General features: G+C 32.8%; 1 protein-coding gene across 1 annotated transcript; it reads left to right on the forward strand.

Annotated features, from left to right (window-relative positions):
- The first annotated feature begins 919 nt into the window (after window positions 1-919).
- LOC145604562 (calcium-dependent protein kinase 1-like) lies at window positions 920-6,952 on the forward strand. The gene is made up of 7 exons (XM_081660450.1): window positions 920-2,466; window positions 2,808-2,951; window positions 3,041-3,193; window positions 4,316-4,431; window positions 4,578-4,745; window positions 5,384-5,608; window positions 6,567-6,952. Exons 1-7 carry the CDS (start codon window positions 1,602-1,604, stop codon window positions 6,690-6,692), a joined length of 1,797 nt encoding a protein of 598 aa, XP_081516576.1. The 5' UTR covers window positions 920-1,601; the 3' UTR covers window positions 6,693-6,952.
- Window positions 6,953-16,750: the final 9,798 nt, after the last annotated feature.

Here is a 16,750-nt window from a genome sequence, read left to right on the forward strand (position 1 = left end):
TATTTTAGGATTAAAAAATTCACTCGCCACCTAAGAAAAAGTGACGAATAAGATTTAAGAATTTTGCCACCTAGGTAATAATAACGAATAGTGAACAATTAAAATTTAAATTATTTAAAAAACTAATAATCTTTTTTACATATATGAATTAGATATTAATAATGTACTCATCGAAACGAATAAAACTAAATCTCATATCACTATGTTTTTCCTTATATATGGAGAGAAATTTAGAAGATTCTCCCTAATTTTTTTAATAGTTAAAAGATTCTAGATGAGATTAACATTTTGAAACAGAACAAGTATATAAAAAAACGCATTTGCAAATGACTTATTTTAACCAATAAATAAAATGATTTGTCATTTATTTTTTATTAAAAAATTAAATTGTCACTTAAGCAAAATTAAAGAATAAGGTTTGGGATTTTAAATTCAAGCGCCACGTAAAATGAATAAACCTACGAAAGATAACTTTAGTGTTAAAATTAAAAACAAAATTATCTTATGATATTAGGTAATTTATCCAAATATCTAATGAATGATCTTCATATAAAAAAACCTTAAATTAATAAAATATTTACTAGAACCGTGCATCGCACGGGCTTATATCTAGTTAACAATTAAATTACGACGGCAAATTAAATTAAAACCTTTCCTCAAAAAAAAAAAAAAAAAAAAATTAAAACCTCTTTCCTATCCATTTTTATTTTTTTTAAGAAAATAGATAAAAGTGTAAAAAGAAATTCTTTTTAAAAAGCCAAACTTTTCTCGCATATACATAATTGATTAATTGTCTATCCAAGTCTAAATACGCGTAAAAGTAGTGCCAGAAACAAAGATTAAAAAGCTCCAAATTCGACCCCACAGCAGACAAATCACCCCCAAAATCTCGCCATATATAAATCAAAAAACTTCTTGACTTGGTAAACATTGTCCACCACAACTCAACCTCATTTCCCCAATTCAATTTTTTTAGCAAATTTCAATGCTTTTCTTCCATTTTTTCATACCCATTTACCCGTTTTTCATACCCAATTACCCATTTAGAGGAGTTTATTTATTGCATGTATCAACTGGTCTTTTCTACCACTTTGACTGCATTGGTTGATTTGATCTTCAAGAGTGTTATTTGGTAAAACTACTTGCTTATTTTTACTTGATCTTGTCTTTGATATATGACATTTTCTGGGTATTTGTTTAATAAGCACTTAGCAGAGGAGTTTCAGTTTGTAAGGTTTGAGCGTGCTTGACTTAAATTCCAATTTTGATGGTATAAATTGGGTTAAAGTTTTGATCTTTATAGTTTTTTGTGCTATTTTTGTATATGGGGTTTGAGCCATTGTTTTGTTTAAGCAAATTGAAGCTTGTGTAATTTACATTTAGTTGAAATTTGGGTGTCATTATTTTGTTGATTTTAGATCAATTAAGTTTAGTTGTTGATTTGAGTTGGATTTTAAGGGTTTGACTTATTGGGGTTGATTGGATTTGTGATCTTGAAATTAGATTGTAATTTGTCAGATTAGAAGTTTGGTAGCATTGGATCTTGATGTTACAAATAGAGGGTGTAATAATAAAAAGAAGTTAATTTGGGGGAGAAATAGATGGGTAATACTTGTGTTGGACCTTCTATTTCTAGGGATGGGTTTCTACAAACAGTTTCAGCTGTAGTGTGGCGAAGCCGGTCACCGGATGATACGGCTTCTGTTTCCAATGGAGGAAGCCAGCATGACCCAACATCCCCATCTCCTGCCCCGAATGCAGGCGAACCGCCTTTGCCAACCCAAAGTGAACCCCCTAGGCAGATCACAATGCCAAAGCCAGAAACCGAGCAAACCCCGGTATCAAAACCAGAAGTTGAACCAATGGTGATACCAAAAGCAGAAGCTGAACCAGTAGAGCAAGCTAAACCTAAGAAACCCCCTCAGTTTAAAAGAGCACCCAGTGCAGGACTCCGAGTGGAGTCTGTACTGCTAAAGAAGACAGGGAATATTAAGGAATTTTACAGTTTGGGCAGGAAATTAGGACAAGGGCAATTTGGAACTACTTTTATGTGTATAGAGAAGGCTAGTGGAAAGGAGTTTGCCTGTAAATCGATAGCGAAAAGGAAGCTGCTGACTGATGAGGATGTGGAGGATGTGAGGAGGGAAATTCAGATAATGCATCATCTTGCTGGTCACCCTAATGTTATTGCAATTAAAGGGGCTTATGAGGATGCTGTTGCAGTTCATCTTGTGATGGAACTCTGCAAAGGAGGTGAACTTTTCGATAGGATCATTCAGCGTGGGCATTATACAGAACGACAGGCAGCTGAACTTACGCGGGTTATAGTTGGTGTTGTGGAAACTTGCCACTCTTTGGGGGTTATGCATCGTGATCTGAAACCAGAAAATTTTCTTTTTGTAAGTCAGGATGAGGATTCACCCCTTAAAACAATTGATTTTGGACTATCAATATTTTTCAAGCCAGGTATATTCTTGTATTTCACTTTTGTATCTTTTGGCATCAAACTTGTTATTATATAGATGTACCTGTTTAGAAAGGGAACCTTTTATCTTAAACTACTTTTTTTCAGTGAATATTTCAGCTGTCATCTTTCTATTCCATGCTTCATATCATGCTGCATAACTTAGTTTGCTTGAAATAAGACAAAATTAGATAATGTAGTTGGTCAAACATACCCTTAATCTTTGGTCAAGTCTGCTCGCCTCTCATTTTCCTTTTTGTTCTTGATAAGTATCTTGCTTGTTGTTTCCTAGCACATTGAATCTATTTAACAAGTTTTCACGATTCACATGAATTTTTTCCAGGTGATAAATTTACTGATGTGGTTGGGAGCCCTTACTATGTTGCACCAGAAGTACTACGAAAACGTTATGGTCAAGAAGCAGATGTTTGGAGTGCTGGAGTCATAATCTACATTCTACTTAGTGGAGTACCTCCTTTCTGGGGAGGTGAGTATCTCAATTTTGTTCTGATCTGAAGCTTTTGTTTGAGTCCAAACTCCAAAATTTACTTAATTATTGAGGAACTAAATGTGCAGAAACCGAGCAAGGGATATTTGAACAAGTTCTGCATGGAGATCTTGACTTCACCTCAGATCCTTGGCCTAGTATCTCAGATGAAGCAAAAGATTTGGTGAGAGGAATGCTTGTTCGTGATCCTAAAAAGCGACTGACTGCGCATGAGGTTCTATGTGAGTTGTTACAAATGTTTGATTTTATTATCAGTTTCTTTAGACTAATTTAAATACCCTGATTTGTATTGTCAATGTGGGCTAAACATGATGGATTATACGCTAGAGAAATTGGTTTCATATTCTTACTATTAACCTAGGATCTTTAAGCTATACATTGGTCCCGTCCCGCCTGTATTAATGGGTTTAACACAGTCTACACCCTGTCGTACTGTAATTCTAGTATGGATTTTTTGGTCTAAAAGATACTCGAAGGCTGCATGCTTCCATGCCCATAGCATGGTGCAAAAGAGACATAGAGCTTCTTGTTATACATTACCTAGGCAGGTAAGCTTTACTTCTTTAGGTGTCTGACTCGACCAACTCCTAGCCCATGTCTATTCCAATTGGCATATCTGTATCAAGGTACTATAACAAAATTTTGATGGGAGTACAAATTTGTGTTAAGTAATCAATCTGAGACATGGCTAATCATTCATGAGGGGGAATAAGATGATGAATACATATATATGGCTGAAGATGAATGTTGTATGCCTCAAAGGCTCAAATTTTACATGAACCAGCAGCTTAAACTTATACTTATGTAATAACCTTGTTGTATGCCTGTAGACATTGCAAGATGTGTGTCTGTGTGTGCAACTCTCTCCCTTTATCTATTTCTCCTTTTCATACATTTAAAGTAACTCATAAAGTGCGAAGGTTGGGAAGGATAGGTCTTTCAACTATGAGTTTCAGACTTTCAGCTTTAGTATTTGTATATATGTAGCTAAAGAATAAAAGCAAAGAATTTTACAAATGATGTTATGAACGATTTTGAAGTCATATTCTTAGCTTGACTTGCAGAGATTGCAGACACATACCTATATTTGATACCCATACCTTACTCTACATAACATAGGTTGATAGTCCTCCAAATTTTGTTTTCTTAACGTATGATAACAAAGAATATGTCTTGTATAACTTTTCTACCACTCTCACAAATTTTATGAATGGGTTCTTACTTCTTAGTATGATCTCTGGTTATCCGTTCCTCATTTCATCAAGTATCCAACCACTGTATTGAGATGTTGACTTTTTATTTCTTTACTTTTCCTGCTTATGTATAACACAAATTCCTTTCAGGTCACCCTTGGGTGCAGGTTGATGGTGTGGCACCTGACAAACCTCTTGATTCTGCTGTTTTGAGTCGTTTGAAGCAGTTCAGGGCCATGAATAAACTCAAGAAAATGGCTCTCAGAGTAAGTTTCCTAATATGGGAAATAAATTTCTATTAAGATGAAGATTATCGGAAGTGAAAGCAATTATCTTTGTAAAGCTAAGTATGCAGCTCACTTGGATTTTGTTTGATGCTTAAATGATATACAAATTGTGTTGTGTATTTCAGGTGATTGCAGATTGCCTATCTGAAGAAGAAATCGCAGGCCTTAAAGAGATGTTCAAAATGATAGACACAGATAATAGTGGCCAAATCACTTACGAAGAACTCAAGGTCGGACTTGAGAAGGCTGGTGCAAACCTTATGGAGTCCGAAATTTATGATCTTATGCAAGCTGTAAGTAATAACTTGAATATTATGAACATCTTGAGCTTGATGAAGGATGATAGAAGCCAATGAGGATTCATTTTATTAGCAACCATTGGTGAAATCAATAGTTCTGGCCCTCATATTCTTTATTTGTTTGTCTTGATGTGGCTGCATCCAGTTATTATCTAAGTAGTCTTCCAGCATATGTTGGGACTGTTGCTTCTGGTTCACAACCCACAAGCAGCAATTTGTGTTGCATAGACTTACTCATGAACTTGGTACAGGTTATTTTTCTGCTTGAGAACCGCCCTAAAGAGCTTTGTTGTATTATAAATTATGTAATAGCATTCTCTATAAGTGTATTCTTAGTGGCAAGATAAGATTCCTAAGGTTTATGTGTCACTTTTACTTTGAAGTGAACGCCATTTCACGTAGTGTGCACCTTTGTTGGGAACAATGCTTTTGGGATTGTGTGCATTCAGTAATTTAAGAAGGACAAGCCACTAAACATGAATTCCGGCAATCCACCATTCATTAGTATTTTATTAATATATTTGGAAAGATGTGCCTTGTATAATATAAGTACTATGCAGTATAAATATACAACATCAACTTCTGTTTCTAATGCCTTTTTTTGTTTTTTTCTCTATAATCTTATATTGCAGGCTGATGTTGATAACAGCGGAACAATTGATTATGGAGAATTCATAGCCGCAACATTACATCTGAACAAAATTGAAAAACATGATAATCTATTTGCAGCGTTTAATTACTTTGATAAGGATGGAAGTGGTTATATTACTGCAGATGAGCTCCAGCAGGCCTGTGAGGAGTTTGGAATGGAAGATGCACGTTTGGAAGAAATGATTAGAGAAGCTGATCAAGACAATGTAAGTAATTTGTATCACAACTTCAATGTCGATAAGAAACCTGAAAGTCAAGCATCATAGTAATATAAGTCACTTGGTGCTACAATTTTAAGCTTAGAGGTCAATGCATAATATAACTCATATATATGGGCAAATATTAAAATTATATAGCAGTTGTAAAAACCAATAAAGGGGAACGGAAATCGCAAGTTAACATTCGTTTTTTCATTTTTCCGTCCCACCTTGAGATGGTCGGGTGGGGGTCACTACTGGGGGAGAGGTGAGTGATTCAATAAAGATAGGCTTTGAATCCTTCACTTTGTGTTGGAAATTGGAGCATACCCTTAGGTCTGGGCCTTTGTTCATTAAAAATGATATGACAAGAACTAGAAGATAATTGAAGGTCCAACCCCTTGAAGATGTTTTAGGTTTAACATGATATGACCCTGAATTCTGGATGTGTAGCTTAAGTTATGAGCCTTGATATGATAAAGATAGACCATTTTTTATAATTTATAGTGCTAATATTTCGATGCTATTTTTGAAATCTAGCACCTCTCTGAATCCTGATGTTAGTCAAATGTCATGTTCTGTGAATTCTCTCGGACCAAAATGTTCTTTAGTATTGTGTCAAGGATTAAGGCTACCCTATATCAACCTTGACCTATATTTACCCCAAACAAGTAAGATAGCAGTTGCAAATTAATGATTGAAACATCATGGGACTCTAGTCACTCTACTACTTCTGTAGTTGGGCTATCTAATCAAGTACTGTGTTGACTTCTAAACTGGACATTCATGTCAATATGTCATTACTCATGAGTGTCTTTAACAATGAAAGTCTGAACTATGTATGTTTGTATGTATGTATGTATGCATGCATGCATGCATGCATGTATATATGTATAAACATACATACATAAACAGAAAAGTGGTAGATTATGACTAACAGGAAATATTCTATCAATTCAACTTGCAGGATGGACGTATCGACTACAATGAATTCGTTGCAATGATGCAAAGCGGGAATCCAAAAGGAGCTCCAGGCAAGAAAGGCCAAGAGAGCAATTTTAACTTCGGATTGAGAGAAGCACTAAAGATTTAGTTGCATTCTGTGGGGATTTGAGGATAATTTTTGTTCTAGTTTTGTTCTTATCGACTTTCTCCCCTCTTGGTAAACTCTTTAATCTCTAGTAATTTATGGTTAAATTATGTTAAAAAGAGGTTGTATAGCGGAGCATGGTCTCAAATCATGGCTCTTAGTGTAAGCAGCAGATGTGATTCCAATTTTTTGATGAATTTTGCTATTAAGAAATGGATTTTAACTCGAGTATATACAGGTTGATGGAAAAAAGTCAAATGTAATGATTGATGTGTTGTGCTTTTTAATTCTCTGTTATAGCAACAACCAACAGCCAATTCTTAACTGATATTTTTAAAATACTAGTTGTTGGTCGGCGCGTTACCACTAAAATATAGTGATCGAGTAAATTAGTTTGACAAATTGGTATATCATTCACAGAACATAACTTTGGATTTGCTGTAAAACCTTAGTTTATTCTTGCATTTTAAAAATGTAATGATAATCGTGATAGTTATTGGAGATATATGAAGCATTTAATGATTAAAGTGGCATGAGTAGTTGATATAACTAGTCTTCTAGTCTGCGTAATGCACGAGATATTTATAGGTATGTAATGCACGAGATATTTATAGGTATACAACGTAAAATTTTATTTTATAATATGTTTTAAATGAAAAATGAATAGTTTATAGGGATGATGATTTCTGATTTTAAATACTAAGTATAGATTGATATAGAAGTATAGATGGATTAGATATGTGAGTAGGTTTGTTTATCTTTGAAAGACAAACTAATTAGCTTACATAATCAAGCCATATATGCGGAGTGGATGTTACCATTCCCATTCTCATCCCCACCTAATATTCTTATCCTCGTCCTCGTCTACACGATGGGTCCAACATCTACCCCCATCTTAAACGACAGGTACAATTCCAAAACACCCCCTACCCACCCCAACACCCTCCTAATCCCCCCTTCCCTGCCCCACCATCCACCCAATCCCCACCTCCAAAGTTCTAAAATACAACAGTATTACATATTACCTAGTGTATGGTCCGGGCAATGCCCTGTGATGCTAGTTTGTACTTATTTAGTTTGCTAATCATGTTCGAATGTTTTGATAATCACCTTGGAATTTCATGACTTGAAAAAAGATTTGTAAACACTAATTATCGTTTTTTTTTTTTTAAACACTAAATAAGTAGGTAAATTGCCCGTCAAATCTAATTCATGTTGTGAAGGTAACATGTCATATTATTTTTAAAGGTGTGACAGGTGGCATAAATTGCTGACATGTCATGTTCATTGTGCTTAATAAAGGTGATGACACACGACACATATTCTGTTTTAGAAACGTTTTTTTTAATATATATAACTAGTGTTTAGCCCGGGCGATGCCCCGGGTCGATACGTTAATAATTTTTTTTTTCTTTTTGAGGAAAGATACATTAATAATTAATATATTATAGTTTTCATATATTATATTTTTATGTAGATAAAACTTTACTTTTAATATTTTGAAAGGGGATAATAGTGTTAAATATTTTTATTTTAGATTTAGTCTAAAAAAATTTTGACATGTAAAAGTACAAATAAAAACACTCTCATGGTAAACATTAAATATATTTAAGAAGAATAAGTTAACCATATTATTAGATAGCAAAGTTGGTATGACTTCTTATTTATTTTTCAATAGACTCAAGTTCGATTCTTGACAAAAACACTTTTTTGGTGATGTGGCATGCTCTTGGTGGAAGAGAGGGGTGACACGTGGCGTGTATCCTTGATTAGGAACACATTAGCTATTCCTAAAGTGTTTTTAGTTTTTGGCAACATAATGAGGAAAAATGTATAAGCAAATATTTTGAAGGGTATAAAGGTCCGTACACTATTCTTAAGAGTTTTTAAAAAGACAATTAATGTTATTGAGGGAAAATAAGTAAATAAACATTTAAGAGGGTATAATTGACCAACACTATTCATAAGAGTTAAATCATTAAATCACAAGAGAAAAAAGCTTAGAGGCAATTAACATCATATTAATAGAGGCATAAACAAACATTTTTATCATATAATTGTCCTCACACCATTCATAAGTGTTTTCTTATACTGTTTATGAAGGTAGGGAATTATAGATATTACACAATTGTTTTTTCTTTATTGCACAATAAATCTATTACGAATTATTATATTTACTACTATATTTTATTTAATATATTTTTTTTAAAAAAATACAGTTATTAATTTTTATATTTTTAAATATGAACGAGAGTATGGGCATGTACGAAGTGGGTCGGGTGGGATGGGGCTGCAATGAGGCGGGTAACCTAAAATCCACCCCTCCCCAGTACCCATCACCCATGACTAGGGGTTTCAATTCGGGTGAACAGTTCGGGTTTGGGTTGGATTTATCAGTTTCGGGTTATAACGGGTCGGTTTATAACGAGTTGAAATGATTAGCGGGTTGGTTTGGATCAGTTTTGAAAATTATCGGTTCAGTTGGTTTGGTTTTTTTATTTTTTTATTTTTTTTATTGTTGTTTCTATTCGGGTCGGATCCTAATTAGGTCGGGTTGTAGTTGGTTCGGATCATAATCAGTTTGGGTTGAACCGTGGTTCAAACAGTTCGGGTCTTAATTGGGTTGCGTGGTAATTGGTTCAGGTCATAATTGGTTTGGGTTAAATTGGATCGGTTTGAAAATGGGGTTCGGTTAAAAAAAGATCGTCTGTAATCGGGTCTGGTCGTTATCGATCGATTTAGGTCATAATTGGTTTGGATTGAACTTGGTCGATTTGAAAACAGGTTTACCCAATTTGAAGCGGGTTTCAGTTCAAATCATATTGGGTAAAAGTCGAGTCGGATTATTATCGAGTCGAGTTAGTCAGATTATGGGTAGGAACGAGTCATGTTATGATCAAGTTAAGTCAAATAAGTTGGGTTTATTGAGTAGTGGGTTAAATTAGATCAAATCATAAACATATTAGGTTATGTGTTGTAAACGACTTAGTCATTTTGGGTTACGGGTCGTAAACGGTTCGGTTTCAACGAGTTACAGTTTCAAAACGGTTCGGTCACAACGGGTTACAGGTTATAAATGGTTCGGTCATAACAGGTTGCGAGTTGGAACGGTTCAGGCTTATCGGATATTTACCGGGTTTAAGCGGTTTTCGGTTTAAAATGGGTTGGGTTACTGTCGGGTTCATACGTAATCGATTCGGGCTGTTTATAGTTTCAGGTTGTAATGATTTGGCTTGATAAAGGGTCGGGTTAGTAACGGTTTGCACAAATTCGGTTCAATTCAGTTTTGGGTTAGAGAAAATTTGGTTGGGTCGGTTTTTAGTTTTCAAAAAACGGGTTTTTAACGGTTTAGTTTTTTTTCGGATCGGTTCAAAACATTTGAATTTAACGGTTCGGGACAGAAACTGATAGCGCTACCCATGACGGATTAGCAGGTATGATCTTTATCCCCATCTCTGCCCCAGCACTCACCAAATTGGAATCCATTCCCACCCTACTTGGATGCGGATGGGGTAGGTCAAGTTAGGGCGGATCTCTTACCTAACCTGTCCCATTGACATCCATAAAGTCTAGTAAAGTAATTATTAAAAAATAAAAGTCTTTTCCTTCTAACACTTTTTATCGGATAAATTTATATTTCTCATATTGATAAACATGGCATGTTTCTAAAAGGGGTATTTATGTCAATTTGAGTAAGTGGGGCAAATATTGTAAATTGGTATTAATTTGGCCTCTTCCTCCTCAAGACTGTTATTCGATCTTCTTCTAGTCTCTCACCTCCATTAATGAAATCAAAAGCCTTTAATGGAGAAATTGAAACGTATCAACATCTTCAATGGAAGAGGAAGATAAACATTTCCCTTAAGGATTAACCATGCCCTAATTTCTCTAATTTTCTTAAGGTATTTCGTTTGATTCTGTGGCTTCGCCGCTAGAAAGACAAAGGGGGTGAAGAAGATAGGGAGCAACGAATATAATAAATGATGAGGAAAAGTGGATGAAAAGATGTGAACCAGAAAAGTACAAAAAAATATAAAATATTAAAAAAAAAAGTGTTTGTCATTTTGAAATACAAATATGTTTCTCAATATGAGAAACTGGGGCTTGCCCTTTTTCTGTTTCTGGAATCAATTGAAGTAGTTACTGTTTTTACTTGAGTCTTTTCCTTCTAGTAATTTTTCCTTTTCAACGAGTTAAGTTTTTTTTTTCAATGAGTTAAGTTAGGGCTTATTTAGTTAACCTTTTTTTTCTTATTTGATCTGATATGAACTTATTTTGTCTTATCTGACTGTCTGTTTTGACTAAACTTTGATGTTATGTATACAATTATCTATTAAAAATTTTTATTAAATTCTTGTTAAATTTATTAATGTGTGTTATATGATATGTAAATTTTTATAAGTTTTTAATTATGAATATACTAATATTTAGCGATTAAAAACACTTGTATAAAACAATAAAGTATGTCAAAAAGTAGTTTTTCTGATCCTAATCTGAAATACTACCTATGATTACTTTTATATGCAACTTTGGAATATTTTAATATCTCTTAAATAATACTCCAAAGTTGCATATAAAAGTAATCGGAGTTAGTAAGTCGGAAATCAATTGTTAGTTCGTACACCCGGGTGTACCATGCGCATGGTACACTCGGATTAAAGCGGAAAGAACATAGCTTATAAATGTAAAAAATATCACTAAATTATAAAAGAACGCATCATTGAAATATAAAGAACATGGTAGGTTATGAAAACTTATTTTTTAAAAAAATAAGTAATAGATAGTAACTGATTGATTTCTACCAAGCATTTAATTCAAATCATTTCAAAATATTGAGTTTTTCAGAATTTCTCTATCTAAGATTATTTTTTATCAATAATAATTCAAGATTTTATTTTCAAATTTCAAAAATTCAAAATTCAAAATTTCATTTTCAATACACTTCATTCTTTTTTTTTTAATTTTTTTTTTTGAAAAAATTGTAAAAAAAGTAATCATATTTTTTCATTGTTATCAAAAAAACATAAGGGTTAACACAAGAGAGCACAATGATAATAATTAAAAAAAAACATAATACCCAAATAATATAAGGTTTAAAGCAAACGCATATTAATATAGAAGAACATATTATCTAAGTTAAAAGAACATGATTTGTATTATTGAAACCCAGCCAAGAACATTTATAATCTACATAATTTAAAGTACACTTTTTATAATGTACAGAACATATAGTCCATATACAAAGAACATATTGATCAAATTTAGAACGTATTCCATTAATAATAAAAAAAAAAGAATATGTATCCAAGAAATGATAAAAGAACATTTATCATAATAGATGAACATCATCTTCAACTTCAGAAAATAACACGAAAACTAGAATTTTTTTTTTATAAAAACACCTCTTATCTTAACAACGAATTAATCAACTACATCATTAAGAAATTATATTGGAATGATAAAATCAACTCTATTATAATATTGAATCACTTTGAAATTCAAAATTTACCATGGTTTCTGTCTCTATATAAATTCAATTTCTCTCTTTTAACAAAAAAAGAAAAAAAAAAAGAAATTCTATTCACATAAAGTATTCTATTAAATTTTGACTTTTACCACCTGCAAAAATCGAAAAAATTTTTGCTTTTACCACCTTTATAAGAAAATATTGTATTTTACCACCATATAAAAAAATGAAAGTTGGATTTTAACACCAATCACCGCCAACTAACGGTAGACATTGTAGGTCCCATTAAAGGAATTATGGAAGGAATCCGTTAGTTGGTGGTGATTGGTGGTAAAAGCCAACTTTCATTTTTTTTTATGTGGTGGTAAAATAAAACTTTTTTTTTGGAGGCGGTAAAAGTAAATTTTTCGTTTTTTTGCAGGTGGTAAAAGTCAACATAACCTATATAAAATATAAATATAAATCAATATCATTAATCAAGGAGTTTAAATAACAAATCAATCCCTTAAATCAAGGAGGGAATCGTTTTGATTTTTTTTTTAACACCTGGGTGCATTGTGAAATTATCATAATTAAGTATACATAAGGTGAACTAAACGTGACCTTATTTAACAATTTGAGTCATTGTCAGGATCGGGATCCTACTTTGGATCGGTGATAGGAGTAGGATTGAATAGGTAAAATCGGATCGTAGAATCGTATGATCCTCCGAAATTGATAAAAGAAAAAATAAAAAGGTCGCTACATAACTAGATAACATTTTTTAAGCCATAAAAATGTTAAAATCTATAATTTTAGTAGTTGGATAGTAATTTTCTTAGCTTAGAGAAAAAATTGATTGCTTTAGGCTCATATTAATAAGTAAAGAGTAGGATCGTACGATCCAGACCTATCCTATCCAATTCTGACCGATCCTGATCAATTTTATTCGATCCTGTACAATCCAATTATAATTTAAGTAAAAAAAAGGATCGTCCGATCCCACCCAATCCTGCACGATCCAGACTGATCCTACTGCGATCCTGCACGATCCAGACTGATCCTTTAACGATCCTACTTGCACTACGATTCTGCATTTGATCCGAATCGTTTGGCTAAAATGGATCATGATTTTGAAACAATGCTAGAGTTGTAACTTTATATTAATGATGTCTTGTTCTTAAAAGTTGATGAAAAAGCCTTGATCTTGATGCCTTGGTTTAAGTCTTTCATATTTTTGTTGTTTGTTGTAGTAATGTGTTGTTTGCAAAAAAAAAAAAAAAAAAAAAAAAAAAAAAAAAAAAAGCTTTAAATGTTTGTCATCGTCAAAAAGCTAAGGGAGAATTTGATGGGTTCCTTGGGTTTTAAAGTGCTGACAAACAATATAACTAGTTGCTACTTGCTTTGTTTTATCATATGCTTCTTATCTATTTACCGTAATAGGCATTGACAGATCTTGACAACCTTCTTTTGGGAGGGCGACTTGAAGTTCAGTTTCTAAACTTAAACCAAGGTAGACACTAAGAGTGTGGCCATTAGATGACCAGGTCACTGGTCATGAGGAGAGAGAGAGGACTTTTCATATTAAAAAAATGGAAGAAAGAAAAAAGGGATGAAAGAGAATAATGACCTGGTCTTTGTAATGACCAAGCTGAAAATTTGGTCATGAAGATATTAAAGAGAATGGCTACTTGCATGTACAGAGCAACAAATGAAAAGCACCAACAATAATAATTATTGGATGACCACGCATGCAATTCAACGACTATTCTTGAATTATTATTGTTGCAAATTTTTGCAACGGTAATAATTTGAAAAATACAAATAATAAGAAAAAAAAAAATTTCACCAACGTCTTTCTTTTTTTTTTTCTCTATAAAAAGTGACCAATATTGAGGTATTTTTGAACAACTTCTCATTAAGCTCAATTCTTTCCTTTAAAGTAATTTATTTCTTATTTACAAAATCCAAAAAACTGTTGAATACGGATAAATCCAATCAGAAAAAAAAATCCTTCAAAATAAAAAAAAAAAGTTCAAATACTCAAGCTTCATTTTCTAATTATCAAATAGATCTCAACTCTCAAGTGGAACCAAACTCACAATTTTTTCCACAGTTTTTAAATTATGGAATGAATAACATCAATTTCACAAGTCCAAGTTCTATTTCACATCTCCCTTTACGACCACAACAAATTCTTAACTTCTCCTATTCTCAAAATGTTCTTCCATCTGAAGGACACTCACCTTTTCAAAATCGTCAATTTGCTGAAAATGAAACATCCTTCCCTATGTCACACCACTTTAACATGTCAAAAGGTGAAGGTGCAAATTTAAATTTTAATTGGTCATATAGATCAACTGCTGCCTCTGATGACGATAATGATGATGAAGTGGAAGAAAATGAAGGTGGGATGTAGGAGGCGGAGGTAGAGGCAATACAGATTGAAGGAATTTTTGGTCTTATGCTGAAGATGAGGTCCTTGTGAGAGCTTGGCTTGAGGTAAGTAAAGATAAAAAAAAACTAATACCAACCAAAAGAGGAATGAATTCTAGGAAAAAGTTGAGGCAATGTTTAATAATGTTAGATTATATAGAGAGGCAATTTGAACAAGGTATTGAAGAGACTAATAAGGATGATTTGCTAAGAGTAAGGGCTTTGGAGCCACTTAGATGTCGGTGGAAAAGGCTAAGTGCTAATTGCTCAAAATTTTCTGGTGCGTATGAACATGCTGTATCAAGGAGAAGAAGTGGTCATTCTGACGACGATGTTATTAAGGTTGCTCGTAGAATTTATTGGGACGACAAAACTAGGAAAAACCAGTAGAGTTTTCCAAGATATGCATGCTTGGGATATTCTGAAAAATGAACAAATATGGGCGAAAAATGAAGATCCAGTTGAGACATGTAAGCAGAAGATAGCAACCCAGTCCAGTGTTTCAAAGAGATCTCATATTAATGAAGCTGGTAATTACTCATCTTCAACAAACCCAGATACGCCGACTAGTGGTGATGTTGGGTGTTCAAGCTTCCACTTTATTGATGATTGTAACAAAAATAAAGGTAAGAACAAAGTTATGAACATGGAGATGGAAAATTCTCAGCAATGGTTGCTTACTATTCAAAACATGAACATAACAAGGCAATCTGAAACTAAGATGGAGATGATGAAGTTGAGGTTCCAGAGAGAGAAAGAAGCTAAAAATGCTCGACTGGAGAGGGAGAGGGAAGCACGAAAGCAAAGGAAAATCACCTTGGAATTGTTCAAGATACTTGAAGCAAAGTCATACTTATCAGAAGAGGAACAAGAACGAAGGAACAATTTAGTGAAGATATTATTCCCATCCAATTAATTTATTGTCTACTTAAGGTAAGCAGTGTTAGATTCTAGAATGATTAGGTTGTTGTTTAGTGTCAACTTTTGTACTTGAAGTTGAAATCATGTTGTTTAAGTTGTTATTTAGGGCTAAAATTTATTATCAATTAATGTGTAGTCATTATGTTGTTTTTAAATAGCTCTAATATAGTTTTACTATTATGTGATGTATGACTGTCATATTTAAATTGTTTACTGTTTTTAAAAAGTTGTGCATTAAGGGCATTACAGACATTGATGAGATGTAACAATAACAAAAATTGTGCATTGCTCACATGAACTTACGTATTTGTATTTTTCTGATAAATGTAGGTGTTTAATTTGATGTGGTTGCTCACTGGAAAACCAAATACTTACTCTTCTGAAAAAGTGAAGCAATTACTGATTTTGATAAGACATAAAAATGACCACACAACCTATTGATATGAAATTACATTGAAGCTTTTCAGTACTTTATTTTTGATAGTGAATGATAGCATTATAACAACACACTATTATTAAAGTTCTTACATTGTTCTATATATTTCTACATGTTTTAATTTGGTTTCACTCAACCAATAATCTACTAGCTCTCTCATCAAATTAGCTTCCTTAGCTTTGAAAATGTCTGAGAGTTCTAATTCGTCCAACTCATCTTCTAACTCTTCCAATTCATCTGCCAACACAAATCGAAATTCCGATGATGACTACAACCGACGTTATGAGAGACGTAGTGTAACCCCGTATTTTTAATGTATTTTATAAATTATTTATTTAATTATTATAAAATATTTTTGTGTCAAACTATTTTAATTATTGGATTATATATAAAGCAAGTATTTATATTTGGGTCAACAAGTATTTAATCCAAATGTAGCCCATCTTTCTTATGAACCCAATCATCCTATTTTTACTTTTGGGCCACCTATGTCATCATTTAAAGTTCATTATTTTTACGAAGCCCAAACCTACCCTAACCTACTCTACACTATAAATACTCCATTTATCCCCAAAATTATCCACACGAAAATGTTAGTCTTATTTTCTTCTCTTTTGTTTTATTAATTGTGTAATTATAATAATTGATTTATGGGTTTTGATTTTATTGTTTGAAATTAATTTAATTAATATCAAATTGTATTGTTGATGATTAAACTTTATAATTTCAGATTTAATAAATGTCATAATTTTCAGTTTTGTAAATATTATAACCTAGGGTTTTTAATTATTGAAAATCATGATTTTAGGGTTTTCATGAACA

This window comes from Chenopodium album, chromosome 22 (assembly GCF_948465745.1).
Source record: "Chenopodium album chromosome 22, dcCheAlbu1.1, whole genome shotgun sequence".
Taxonomy (NCBI): Eukaryota; Viridiplantae; Streptophyta; class Magnoliopsida; order Caryophyllales; family Amaranthaceae; genus Chenopodium; species Chenopodium album.

Coding starts and splice junctions, on each gene's coding strand:
- LOC145604562 (XM_081660450.1), top strand. CDS start 1,602: ATGGGTAATACTTGTGTTGGACCTTCTATTTCTAGGGATGGGTTTCTA. Junction 4,746..5,383: donor TTTATGATCTTATGCAAGCT/GTAAGTAATAAC, acceptor CTTATATTGCAG/GCTGATGTTGATAACAGCGG. Junction 5,609..6,566: donor GAGAAGCTGATCAAGACAAT/GTAAGTAATTTG, acceptor TTCAACTTGCAG/GATGGACGTATCGACTACAA.